Source organism: Solanum dulcamara, chromosome 4 (genome assembly GCF_947179165.1).
Source record: "Solanum dulcamara chromosome 4, daSolDulc1.2, whole genome shotgun sequence".
Lineage (NCBI taxonomy): Eukaryota > Viridiplantae > Streptophyta > Magnoliopsida > Solanales > Solanaceae > Solanum > Solanum dulcamara.
In genome coordinates, this window is record NC_077240.1 from 5,279,829 (window position 1) to 5,292,368 (window position 12,540).

Consider the following 12,540-nt stretch of genomic DNA (forward strand, 5'->3'; position numbering starts at 1 on the left):
CATACATTAGGGTGATCAAGGACATGTACGAGGGAGCCAAAACCAGGGTAAGGACAGTAGGAGAGGACTCAGAGCACTTCCCAGTAGTGATGGGGTTGCATCAAGGATCAGCTCTTAGTCCTTTTTTATTTGCCTTGGTGATAGATGGATTGACGCGACAAATTCAAGGTGCGGTGCCATGGTGTATGCTTTTCGCGGATGACATAGTCCTGATCGATGAGACTCGCCGCGGAGTTAACGCTAAGCTGGAGGATTGGAGACATACCTTGGAGTCTAAAGGGTTTAAGTTGAGTAGGACAAAGACAGAGTACTTAGAGTGCAAGTTCAGTGAGACACCTCAGGAGGTTGACGTTGAAGTTAGGCTTGGTGCTCAGGCCATCCAAAAGAGAAGTAGTTGCAAGTATCTTGGGTCTATCATGCAAGGCAGCGGGGAGATTGATGATGATGTCACACATCGTATTGGGGTAGGGTGGATAAAATGGAGGATCGCTTCAGGAGTGCTATGTGACAAGAATGTGCCACCAAAACTTAAGGGCAAGTTCTACAAAGTGGTGGTTAGACCGGCTATGCTGTATGGGGCGGAGTGTTGGCCAGTTAAGACTTCTCACATTCAAAAGATAAAAGTTGCTGAGATGAGAATGCTGAGATGGATGTGTGGGCATACCAGGAGCGACAAGATTAGAAATGAGGCTATTCGGGACAAGGTAGGAGTGGCCTCGGTGGAAGACAAGATGCGGGAAATGCGACTGAGATGGTATGGACATGTGAAGAGGAGAGACACAGATGCCCCAGTGCGGAGGTGTGAGAGGCTGGCCATGGATGGTTACAGAAGAGGTAGGGGTAGGCCGAAGAAGTATTGGGGAGAGGTGATTAGACAGGACATGGCGCAGTTACAGCTTACGGAGGACATGACCTTAGATAGGAGGGTGTGGAGGACCCACATTAGGGTAGAATGCTAGTTCATAGTCTCGTTATTCTTCTCTATTCATAGGTGTAGTAGTGCATTACGATCTCTTGCACTTTGACTTCTGGTTTCTGTTATTTCTGTTATTATTTATTGCTTTCTATGCTTTGATTACTCTATTTTACCTGTGACGCTTTCATTATTTATTTAATCGTTATTTGTTATTTGTATTTATTTATTTGTATTTATTTGTTATCTATTCGTTATTTGTTTGTTGTTTTTCTCATAAAGCTTTTAATTTTCTATTCTTATCTAACATTTTTTATGCATTTATGCTTTTACTGAGCCGAGGGTCTCCAGGAAACAGCCGTCCTACCTTGGTTGGAGTAAGGTCTGCGTACATTCTACCCTCTCCAGACCCCATGTTGTGGGATTTCACTGGGTTGTTATTGTTGTTGTTGTATCCATTAGGACAACTCTTTTTCCTATGTAAACCTTCTACATGAGCAACTTTGTGTCATGTGGCACTTATGTACCATGATGATGTGGAGGATCGTCACACTCTCCCCTACCTGATGTTGAGACGACCACGGCGCATTGCTGCTGCATAAACTCTTGGATCTTATCTTTGAATAGCCACAAGTCCCCATTTCTGTGTAGCTTCTTCCGATGATTTCCCCTTCCAATGGGCGTGGAAACGACAATGGTTTTTTATCTCTGTCTCTCTCAAAACTTGTAATGGTTTTCAAGAACATCGGCCCCTCCTTCTTGAGCCCCTTCACAAGCTGTATAGCTGAAAGTTGTGCTTGATTCTGCTTGTGTGGTATAGTTACTATAGGCAACATGCAAGCACCTTCTCGTTCCATGACCAAGAGACATTGGAGGTAGGGGTCGATCATAGTATGACAATGTCTAAATAACTCTTGCCCTAGAACAATATCAAAGTTATCCATCGTAGTGGAGGTAAAGTTTGTCGTACCTTTCCAACTGCCCAATTTAACACCAACACCATTGGCTATGCCATGAGCTTTTTGAGGATCAACATTCACGGCCTTGATGCTAAAGTTAGTTGGAGCGAGCTTAAACTCGAGTCTCTTTGCTGTAGCCTCGATCACAAAATTATGAGTTGCTCCAGTGTCCACTAGTGCACGAATGGGCTTGTTGTTGATGAAAAGGTCCACATATTGATTTCTATTCTCGTTAACTTGGTGAGTTGACTTTGTGATAGCTCCACATAGTCCAATTACACTTAATTGAGCTGTGACCGAACTCTCTTCTTGTGCATGCTCCTTCTGTTCACGCACCATAGCGCTAAGACTTTTTAAGTCAGGACAATGATTGAAGCTGTGTGGCCCTTTGCATACGTAACATCCCTTCCTCTCAGTCTGTGCTTTCTTTTCTGTATAGCTTTGATGACCAATTGATTTCTTGTTATCGAACTTGTGGGTATCTTGAGTCTTGTGGTGTTCTTGATATACTTTCTTGCTTTTACCATATTCTCCTCCACCCTTAGCAATGTCATCCTATGACTTATTGCCTCTGTCTTTTTCATACTTCTCATTCCTGAATTCCAACAAATATTCAGCTTCCACTATGGCTTGGTCTACATCAGTGACTCATCGACGTTGCAACTCCTACTTTGACCAATTTTGCAACCCGTCCATAAAGTGAAACAACAAGTCATCGCTAGTGAGGTTGGGTATTTAGAGCATAAGGGTGGTGAACTCTTTGATATAATCGTATATGCTCTCTGTCTGCTTCAGCTCTCGAAGTCTACGTCTTACCTCGTAAAAGACATTATTTGGGAAGAATTGCCGCTTGAACTGATCCCATGTGCTAATTGTGTACAGACCTCTCAGCATCTGCCGATTTTCGTTTCCACCATAGCATGGCAGTTTTTAACAAGTACAACACTGCGGTGTTGATCTTGGCATCATCATCTCTTACATTTCCATGTCGAAAATAGTTCTCCAAGTGCCAAAGAAAGTTCTCTACTTCTCGTGCATCACGAACCCCTTTGAAAACTAGTGGCTTGAACCCCTAAAGTAGTTAAAGGGTCCCGTGCGGACCGGTCCGGTTGAGGAAACATTCAACCCGAACCGCTCTCGGATCCGGATTGGTTAAAAAATCTTTTTTGTCAATTGTTAGTGATATACTCTTAATTTCTTAGGAATCATTTGATAGCTGGGTTGAATTATATGCATAATAATTATGCAATTATTAGTTAAGTGAGTATTAATTATTTCATCTTCTATCGCGCATAAGATAATACATTATTTTTTTCATAATTTACACATGTATTAGTTATGCAAGTTTATAAACTGCAAATCAAACTCTGGTATAATTTTATATATGAATACCTTCATAGCTAGCTACTAAATATTGTATAATTTATACAAAAATTAGCACATGACTAAGTTATTTCTTTATTAGCTATCAAAATTATGATTAATTCAAAATAAAAGGCTGGCAGATTGGTTGTTTATGATACAACATTAATGCGAATATCGGATATTGATTGTTTATAATAAAGTATTAATGTGGATATCGAACATCGGGTGAAAAAAAAATCAAACCTCTTATATTCATTGGAAATTTCTATTATTAATGCGACGGATATCAGAGATCGGGAAAAAGAGAAGTCAGAGGAAAGATCGGGAAAAAGAGAAGTCAAACCTCTTGTTAGGGGTGTACATGGACCGGGTTGGTTCGGATTTTTTACAAACCAAACCAAACCATTTGTGTCGGGTTATTAAATCTATAAACCAAACCAAACCAATAAAAATCGGGTTTTTCGATATCAATTTTTCTCGGATTTTTCGGGTTTTTTGGTTTTTTTGGGTTTCTCGGGTTTTTCATAGTATCTAATAAAAAGCACAGAGCAGTACTTCTTAAAAAGAGTTCTAGTACAAAATATCAACATATAAGATGGAGGCAGAACACTGTTTGAAGTTTTAACTTTATAATATAACTTTATAAGATGAGCTTTTTTGTATATTATTTAGATGAGCTTCTCAAATCCAAATCTAAATGTAAGAAAGAAAACAAAGATTATAAAAAAAAATTAAAAAATATTTATAAATTATATTTTAATAAATATTTTTATGTATAACATAATTTAAAAGTAGTATATCTATAATCGGGTTGGTTTGGGTTCGGTTTGACTTTTTTTAGTTAAAACCAAATCAACCCTATAATGGTCGGGTTTTTTTTCCAAACACCAAACCAAGTCAAACCAAACCACTAGTGGGGTTTTTTTTCCGGTTTGGTTCGGTTTGTCGGTTTGGTGCGGTTTATCGGTTTGCCCTGTACAGACCTAACTCTTGTAGTTGGGAATGTCCCAATGCCAGCTGCTGGTTCCAATGACACATTTTATAGTTGCTTTATTTTAATTTAACTAGAAAAAATTGGGATCTAACCTCAAAAGTACCTCTTTCTCGTCCTTTCATATTATGGCACTGAATTTCTTGCAAGTAAATTAGTACGTATTTCTCACAAGGTTTCACATCAAGTTTTCAGAGACAAAAGAAACGCTACTAGGTGATTTTTCTCCTCCTGAATTTTGACAAATAGAATTATCCATCGAGAGGTAACACATATGCATCAAATTAATGGATGCACAAGGTTGGTCCGAACTCCAAACATTTACGATTAATGAAATTTATTTTTTTCTAAAAAATCTATCGAAAACAAAATAATTAATAATAATATATCCTTAACATTAGGCGTTATATGAAATCCAAGTTAATTATTTGATGCTAAAGTTCATTTAAATAGTTTTGAAACAAAACCAAATATATTAATGATTTTGAGTTCGAATTCAATTAGGTAAATTAAAAGTACAGTAAAAACTTTTTCTCTTTCATTTGAATAAGCACTCTAATGTTCTTTTTAGGGCAAACCAGTCTGCCAAACAATATTGTGAGTTCAACTTCTGACAAATATCTCGTTAGAGATTTTAATACTCCTAGTACTTAGTACTTTATTGTTTTAAAAAATAGAATATGATGTTGCATAACATTATTTTTTTCATGTTTAAATGAATTTGATATGGTTAAAAGTATAAGCAAACAAATAGCTAACGTTCACTTCATTTAATATATCCATCTTTTGTAATCAACAATGTTTTCACATTCACGTCTTTTTCTTCATTTAGTCAACAATAACAACATATTCAGTGTAATAATATTAATAAATATTATTGATAAAAATGTAAAAATAGATGTGGCAAATACAATGCTTCTGCTTAAAATCACCCTATGTCACAAACAGAGTGAAACAATGCCTAACTAGTTACTAAGTTTCTATCTTAATACACACCCTCCAAAACCTTTGGTTTTACCAGATAATTAAAGCAATTAATCTCCGTGTATCTGCTCTACTCTAACATTTGGTGACCAAAAAAAATTCCCAACAGTCATATGTGGGCTAATCAAACAAGAGGTTTTATTATCCATCAAATTTTCCAAAAAATAATGAAGAAAAAGAGCTAATGCAACGGATATCGGCAAAAAATAAATGAAATGGATACGGAAAAGATTAAAGAAACTAATGCAATGGATTTGGAATGGATATTTACTTCCTCCCTTCATTTTTACTTATCACTGTTTGATATGACAATGCTCATTAAAAAAATAATTATTAATATAGGTATTTTATCATACTATTTCTATTAATTGATGTTTATATTGGGTCTTGGGAAATAATTTGGAGAATATTCCTTCCATATTAACTGAATTTCGGGATTTTTTTTCATTGTTCAAAGTTCAAGATGAATGTTTGAATTTTTTTTTTGTATTTGTCCTTTTCTTTAATGAAGTTTGATATTTTTTAGGAGATAAATTGTACTGCTTACAAAGTTATATTTATGATTTCACACAGAACAATAACATGAAAAAAGATAATTGTTTTCTCTGATATGTCAAAAATGATAAATAAAAATAATAATTTATTTTAGAAATAAGTGACAAGTAAAAGCAGAACCGAAGGAGTAATACAAAAAAGAAAAAAGAAACTATGCAATGGTCTAAAAACGAATAGTATTTGGGTAATCCAGAAATAATTCTAACAACAAAAGATTAAGGAAGGATTAATTACTTAATCAAATTTTGGGAGATATAGTGAAATTACAAGAAAGTCCAACTGATCGTGTCCGTATCCTGCGGCATTATTCAGCAATCTCTTTCAGTCCGTTGCTGACATAAAAATGAACAATCGTTGCCTTGTTCTCGATCTCTTCGCCTTTTATCTCCATTTTCCTACCTTCTGCTTCTTTCCATAATCAAAATTTGCTTAAAAAATCTTCTTTTTTTTTTTTTCTTTTTCTTTCAGTAACCAAAACCCATATCTCGAAACAAGAAAATAAGTGTTTTTCGTATTTCTTTTGTATATACAAACAGTGCCATTTAAAACTTTGAGACCCACATGCAGATTATTCGTTTTGTATATTTCTTGTTCATTTTGTGCTCAGTCTTTGAGTTCAATAAGAGATTTCTGGGTTGTTTCTTGGATTTTGTTTTCATGGATTGTGTTGAATCCCTGAAGCGTTTGAGTATGAATGCTGATTTGGGATTTGGGTTTCTGGTGATTGGGTGGTTTGGGCAACTGTATAAAGTTTTGGGGTTGTTCTTGTTGTTTGGTTTGGGATTGAGGGTCTTGCAATTTAGTTGGTACTTTTATGGAAAATCAGGTGAATTGAGAAATGGGTGTTGCTCCAAAATTGATTTTGATGGGAAGTGTAGTGCAAAGATGAAGTTTTGCAAGTCTGGGCTGTTAAAACTGTTGATGAATTCGAACTTAGAAGTGGGAAAAAATGAAACCAGAAATGGTGGTTTATTGGATAAAGTGAAATGTGTTTCAGATGAGGAATTGGATGATGAAAGGGAGGAGTATGAACAAGAGTGTTACGATGAAGACAAAGTGTTTGATGTTTTGTCACTGAGAAAAATGGTTGAGCTTGAAAGGCACAGAGCAAATGCTGCTTGTTTGGAACTTGAAAAGGAGAGAATGGCTGCTGCTACAGCAGCTGAGGAGACAATGGCTATGATTTTGCGCTTACAGAATGAGAAGAGTTTAGTTGAAATGGAAGCAAATCAATATAAAAGGTTGGCTGAAGAGAAGCAACTCCATGACCAAGAAGTGATCCAATCATTACAATGGCTTGTACTTCAGCATGAATCAGAGAGAAGTATCTTGGAAGACCAACTCAAATCATGTAGTGAAAAGTTGAAGCCTTTTGGGAAAAGGGATTATGAAGGGGACCACTCAGAAGTAGCTGAGGAGAATCATAGTTCTCTCAACACCAATCTTGATGATGCTTTTCACAATACCCTCTTTAGTTCTCTTGACATGGATTTGTCAGCAGAGTAAGTTTTTTTTATTACTTGGGAAAACACTAAATACTGTAGATTTGCCTCCCTTCATTGCAGACCAGGAACTTTTTGGTATTGAGATAGTGCATCAACTTGTCCAGCTATAACCAACATCAAGAAATGGTCCATACACTGTGACTTGCCCTATGATTGTTCTTAAACAGTTTTACTTGAATCTCTAGCCACTAATTGGTTCTTGAACAGTTCAAGGTAGAGTGACAGAAACCAGCTCCTCCTTGTGTAGTGGAATGATGTTCAATTTTTACTTGTAAATATAATGATAGTATTAATATAGCAACTCAATTCTTATCAAGAAATAAACTTTTATCTTTTGCTTTTTCTAAGTGTTACATGAATAATGTTAACAAGATTTTACTGTTCCTTGCAAGTATATCTAGATTGCTGATAAAGTTGTCAATGATAGCCCAATAATCTAAGGATCAGCAAGCCCCAGAAGTAGGTCATTTTGGAATGTGTCTGTTCATCAGCTTGTCACCGTCTCTTGCATGCTCTGAGACTCATTTTTTTAAATCATTTTGTATTAATTATATTGTATCAGATGAGTACATGGAGTACCCACCATAAAAGGATGAGCATAGATAATATTTCACAAGATGTACCCCATTAATGAGTAAAGATCCCCCTTCTGATAAAATTTTGAAATATCAAAAATGGATCTTAGGCTTTTTTCACAATAGAAGACAGATTCTCCCTTCATTGTTTGGCATTATTTCCTTTTCTCTTTATGTTCGTAACTTGTAATTCTGGCAACCTGATCGTTTACGCAAGGTAGATTTGTAAAAAGAAATGAAAATAAAAAGAAATGGATGTTTCATCCAACCGAAGTGATGTTCCACGTTAATCAGGTCAATTAGTTTCAACTTTTTAGAGAATTAATACTGAACAAGACAAAAACTATGGAATAACAATTTGGAGAACAAAGCAACGGCTAAACAGGCATCAATGTTCCCATGTTATCATTGAGTCTAACATTTAACAAAGTTTATCAAGCTGCAATCTTATTTGCTCTGAAGGAATTCATAATTGCACGAATGTCACTTTCCTCTTGGACAAACACCTTTTCAGGTGTTTGTATTCTCAATTCATATAAACAGTTGTTTTCCACTCCGAGGACTGAAAGGTATCGCCTGTCCCATTCCAGACGAGCAACTCGATCTTGTGGCATTATAGCCAGTTCATTATTGTTTGCGTAAGACTTGATATTCACCTACTCATGACAAATACTGATATAAGAATCAAGAAGAAATGCAATACAAATCAACAAAGACAAATAAGCTTTAACTGGGAGCTATTCTCCCAGAAAAAGGCGTGACACTACTTATATATAGTATGTTAAGAAAGACAACAGCTCCTTCCCACGGCCAAGGCTGGACAGTTGGAACGTGAGCAACATCATATGGGGTCCAACATTGGGTAAACTAAGAATAGGGAAGAGTATGACTCTGATACCATGAAAAAGTAATAGACCTTGCGCCTAACTCGAGAGTCAACCTAAAAGCTAGCTCATTAGGTGAGGATCACCCAAAACCATACAAGGAAACCAACTCATATCCTCCACCAATGTGGAACACACTAACATAGTACGAACAACATTATGTACTAAGAAAGCTAAATAATCATATATGTTTAGACACCTTTATCATCAGAAACCAAAAGATCCCTAGACCATTCATAACTAGAAAAATGCAGATATTTTACCTCAACATCATAATACAGCTTCCCATCATCAGCTACCCTTGACGAAGTAGAAAGAACACTTGATTCGCGTCTGACACCAAGTCTAGTGGACATAAATTCAGTCAAATATTGTCTAAGGACTCCCTTTCCAGCTTCTTCTGGTGGACCCAAATCTTTTACACTTTTGTACTTAGAGGATGAAGGAGATGATATCTCCACTGAGAGATTTTCATCTAAAACAAGAGGATCCCTGAAAAATATGTCAGCACCAGCACCACGCACTTGAATCCAGTTTCGAGGATACATAAACGAATAGCCATCAAAGGTATCAATATATTCCCTGAACTCAACAGATTGAGCATATGCAACTTTGGGCAATTCATAATTTGAGAGCACAAAACTGGAGAATATCAGGGCCATAGCCTTTCTCCTTGGAACTGCAAAATCTTTTTTCTGATTATATATCGGAAACTCTAGTGAGAAACTGTGTAATAATTGCTTATTACCAAAGGTCTATCAGACAATGTATAGTGACAGACTATGAAACACATAGTGCCAATGGTTTGTGTTCATTCATGTACTCCGCAGGGTAGAAAAACTGAAACAACCACTGCAGATCTTTGTCAATTACAGTGAACCACAAATAGTGTTGATTACTCTTCAAATACTCACAAAATTTTATAGTTCACTTTTTACATTTTTGTTTAAATCAGTAAAGAACATATTATGATAGCTTTTACCCTAGTCATATGATTACTTTGAAAAGTCAGTCAAAAACAATTAATTACTTCAAACTGACAGCTGCAAAATGTAATTTACTATTAGTTCTAATCATAATTATGTATCAATCAATAGCTGAAGATCAAAAAATTAAAAGGAAACATGGGAAGAAACCTCGAGAACAACTGAATTTTCTTCTTTCTTCATATCTGCCTTCTTCAAAGAATGCTGCTCCGTTAACTTTCTTCCTATTGGAGCTGATTTCGCCAATACTGCCCCTATAATTGTTAGACAATATGAGAAGAAGTTTTACCAAAAGTTATTTGATTTTAACTTGTACATCCAAGAACCAAAAGCAAAGTTGCAACTGAAATGGACATCAAGAAGTCGTGGACTTGGGGCTCAAAAATCTCTAACTGGAGATCCATATAGAAGCCAATTACAATCAGCAAACACAGCCCTAAGACTTACATTAGTATAATTAGGAGATGTAAAGCTTAGACCTCGTGGCTTGTGGGCAATACCTCAGACTTAAGCAGATATCCTGTTAACCACAGAGCCCCAGAGGAATAGGGAAGGAAGAAATGTCAATCTCAGCTTACTAGTAATTGGATTACAGACCAATTCTCCAAAGAATTCTAGAATCTAGACACCAAATATTAGCAGCAATGCTCGTAATCCAAAATTTCCCATACAGTTAATGGAATTTCAAGGTCAGAAGCAAAATATACAAGTTCCTAGTTGGTTCACATTAACAAGTACTCCATTAAAACTTAGCAACTTTGCCTTAATAAGGAACTCAGCAACTTCGGAATCAAAAACCCCACTCCAGTAGGCATCCTAGGAGTCAGTTTTTGAGTGTTCATAATCAGGTATTGCAGAAAGCAGAAAGGAACCAGTCAATTAGCGTTGCACATATGAGATGAAACACAATCTCTTTGTCAGTCTAGACAGAAGTTCCATCCATAAAGGAATTTCGTGAGATCAGATTGTCATGTAACTGATTTCTTCTGCTTCTAATGCTTTAAGAAGCTTATTAGCTCATAACCAAGACACAAACTAAGTTGTCATTACACTACATTAAGTAGTTCCTTTTCATGATTAGATAAAATGTTGTTTACCAAACAGAGGAGAGCCCTGTATACAAGGAGTATATAACTTTAGGTTCTATACTTGAATGTAGTCTCTCAAAAACTCATCCAAACTTACCACTTGTATATCCATTTATTCCATGAATAAGCACCGTTAATATTCTGAATTTGGGAAAACATAGGGACTCCATTAAAATTTCTATCACCTCCCTACCAAATCATCCAAACGACTAGTCGGTGAGGGAAACACCTCCCTGTCCTCCCTTCAGTGACGGAGCCACATGTGTAGCTAGGTAAATTTTTGTTTTTTTAATTGTATAAGTATTATATATTGACACCACTTGGCTTCTTCGTCAATTTACTTCTTTATATTTTGACAGTCTTAAATGAAAATTTTGGCTCTGCACTATCTTCTTCAAAACACCCCCGCAAAAAAAAAACCAGAAAAAACAACTACATTCCTAATTAATTGCTTAATGGACTCATCGAAAATAAAGATGCAAAGCAGTAAAAAAAAAATGTAAGTTCAAAATGAAATTTCTAGTACCTGTGGCTACGATGGCGTGGCGATGAGAAGAAGAGTTGGGGCGAGTTGAAATGGATGGAATGCCAAAGCCAACACCGTATATGTTGGAAGCCTGAAGAACTCTCATGGTGGAAGAAAAGGGTAGATTTTTCCTGTTTCGTAAACAGATAAAGATCCAAGTTTTGAAAGTGACGAAACTTTTGAGGGAGGTGAGGCTGTAGAAGATAATCAGAATTCTGCCCAATCCACACACTACATTTTGCCACGCTTTTAAATACTCTTTATTTTGGAAACCAATTTTTATTTCGTTTTAATTATTATTATTATTATTATTATTATTATTATTATTATTATTTATGCTTACAACATAGTGATGCGCTCTTTAAATTGTCCAAATTATCTTAGTGTTGCTTGGTTCCTCTTATCTTATTCGTCATGAAAGTCATTCTCACCACATTGTCTTGTATAACCTAATTTCTAACATTATCTTTCCTAATATGCTCATCCTAATATACTCATATCCATTACATTCATCTTTGAAATGTGTAAATAGTTTATGTAACTACCTTTTCTGTTTTCCTTTTTCAACTCTTTTTTTTCCTATTATTACATCTCTTCTACTTATGTAAACTAATTTAATTAATACAATATAATCACAAATTATAGATATTTTATTAGTGATATGTAGTTTCGTTTGACTAAATATTTTAGCTTGTAAATTTTAATTATTCATCCTGTTTGGCTAAACATTTTAGTTACTATAGTTATATTGTGAATCAACTTTACATGTATTATACTTTTCTAAACTGATTGATTTAATTAACACATTATATTTAGTCGGTTATTTGAATCAAATTTACATGTTTTACCACTACTATGTAACACTAATTAAGTAAAAAGGCTAAATTATTAGCTATTTTCAATTATTACATGTATTGGTCGATTTACTATAATGTACAAATTAAATAATTTATCAAGACATATCACATTACTATATACTAACAACTTAGATTAATACTCATGTCTATGACTCCTTTTCTTTGAAGTCCATTAAGATTTTTTACGATGAAAGCGTCTTTTTAGAGCCACTTGATGATAAGAATAGGAACGATTGTGAAATGATGATTCCTTCATTTTCATTAAAGTAGGGAGTGTCCCCCTTTTCTCCATTTCAACTTATTTAAACATTTATTATTTTTTATTCATATATCTACTTTTTCGGTTCCTTTT

General features: G+C 35.3%; 2 protein-coding genes across 4 annotated transcripts; one reads left to right on the forward strand and one right to left on the reverse strand.

Annotated features, from left to right (window-relative positions):
• Positions 1 to 6,037: 6,037 nt before the first annotated feature.
• On the forward strand, positions 6,038 to 7,610 carry LOC129885705 (protein FLOURY 1-like). Its single transcript, XM_055960092.1, has one exon. The coding sequence runs from the start codon at positions 6,329 to 6,331 to the stop codon at positions 7,271 to 7,273; it is 945 nt and encodes a 314-aa protein (XP_055816067.1). The 5' UTR covers positions 6,038 to 6,328; the 3' UTR covers positions 7,274 to 7,610.
• A 495-nt stretch (positions 7,611 to 8,105) lies between these two features.
• On the reverse strand, positions 8,106 to 11,541 carry LOC129885707 (psbP domain-containing protein 1, chloroplastic). Of its 3 annotated transcripts, none has more exons than XM_055960093.1 (4): positions 11,332 to 11,541; positions 9,868 to 9,971; positions 8,995 to 9,426; positions 8,106 to 8,503 (listed from the first exon to the last, which is right to left on the reverse strand). In XM_055960093.1, the coding sequence occupies exons 1-4, from the start codon at positions 11,435 to 11,437 to the stop codon at positions 8,282 to 8,284; spliced, it is 864 nt and encodes a 287-aa protein (XP_055816068.1). In that variant the 5' UTR covers positions 11,438 to 11,541; the 3' UTR covers positions 8,106 to 8,281. The 3 variants fall into 3 exon arrangements, with proteins under 3 accessions (XP_055816068.1, XP_055816069.1, XP_055816070.1); XM_055960094.1 differs by lacking the exon at positions 11,332 to 11,541 and adding an exon at positions 10,903 to 11,040; XM_055960095.1 differs by lacking the exon at positions 11,332 to 11,541 and adding an exon at positions 10,903 to 10,999 and having other exon boundaries at positions 8,995 to 9,410.
• Between the last annotated feature and the right edge of the window lie 999 nt (positions 11,542 to 12,540).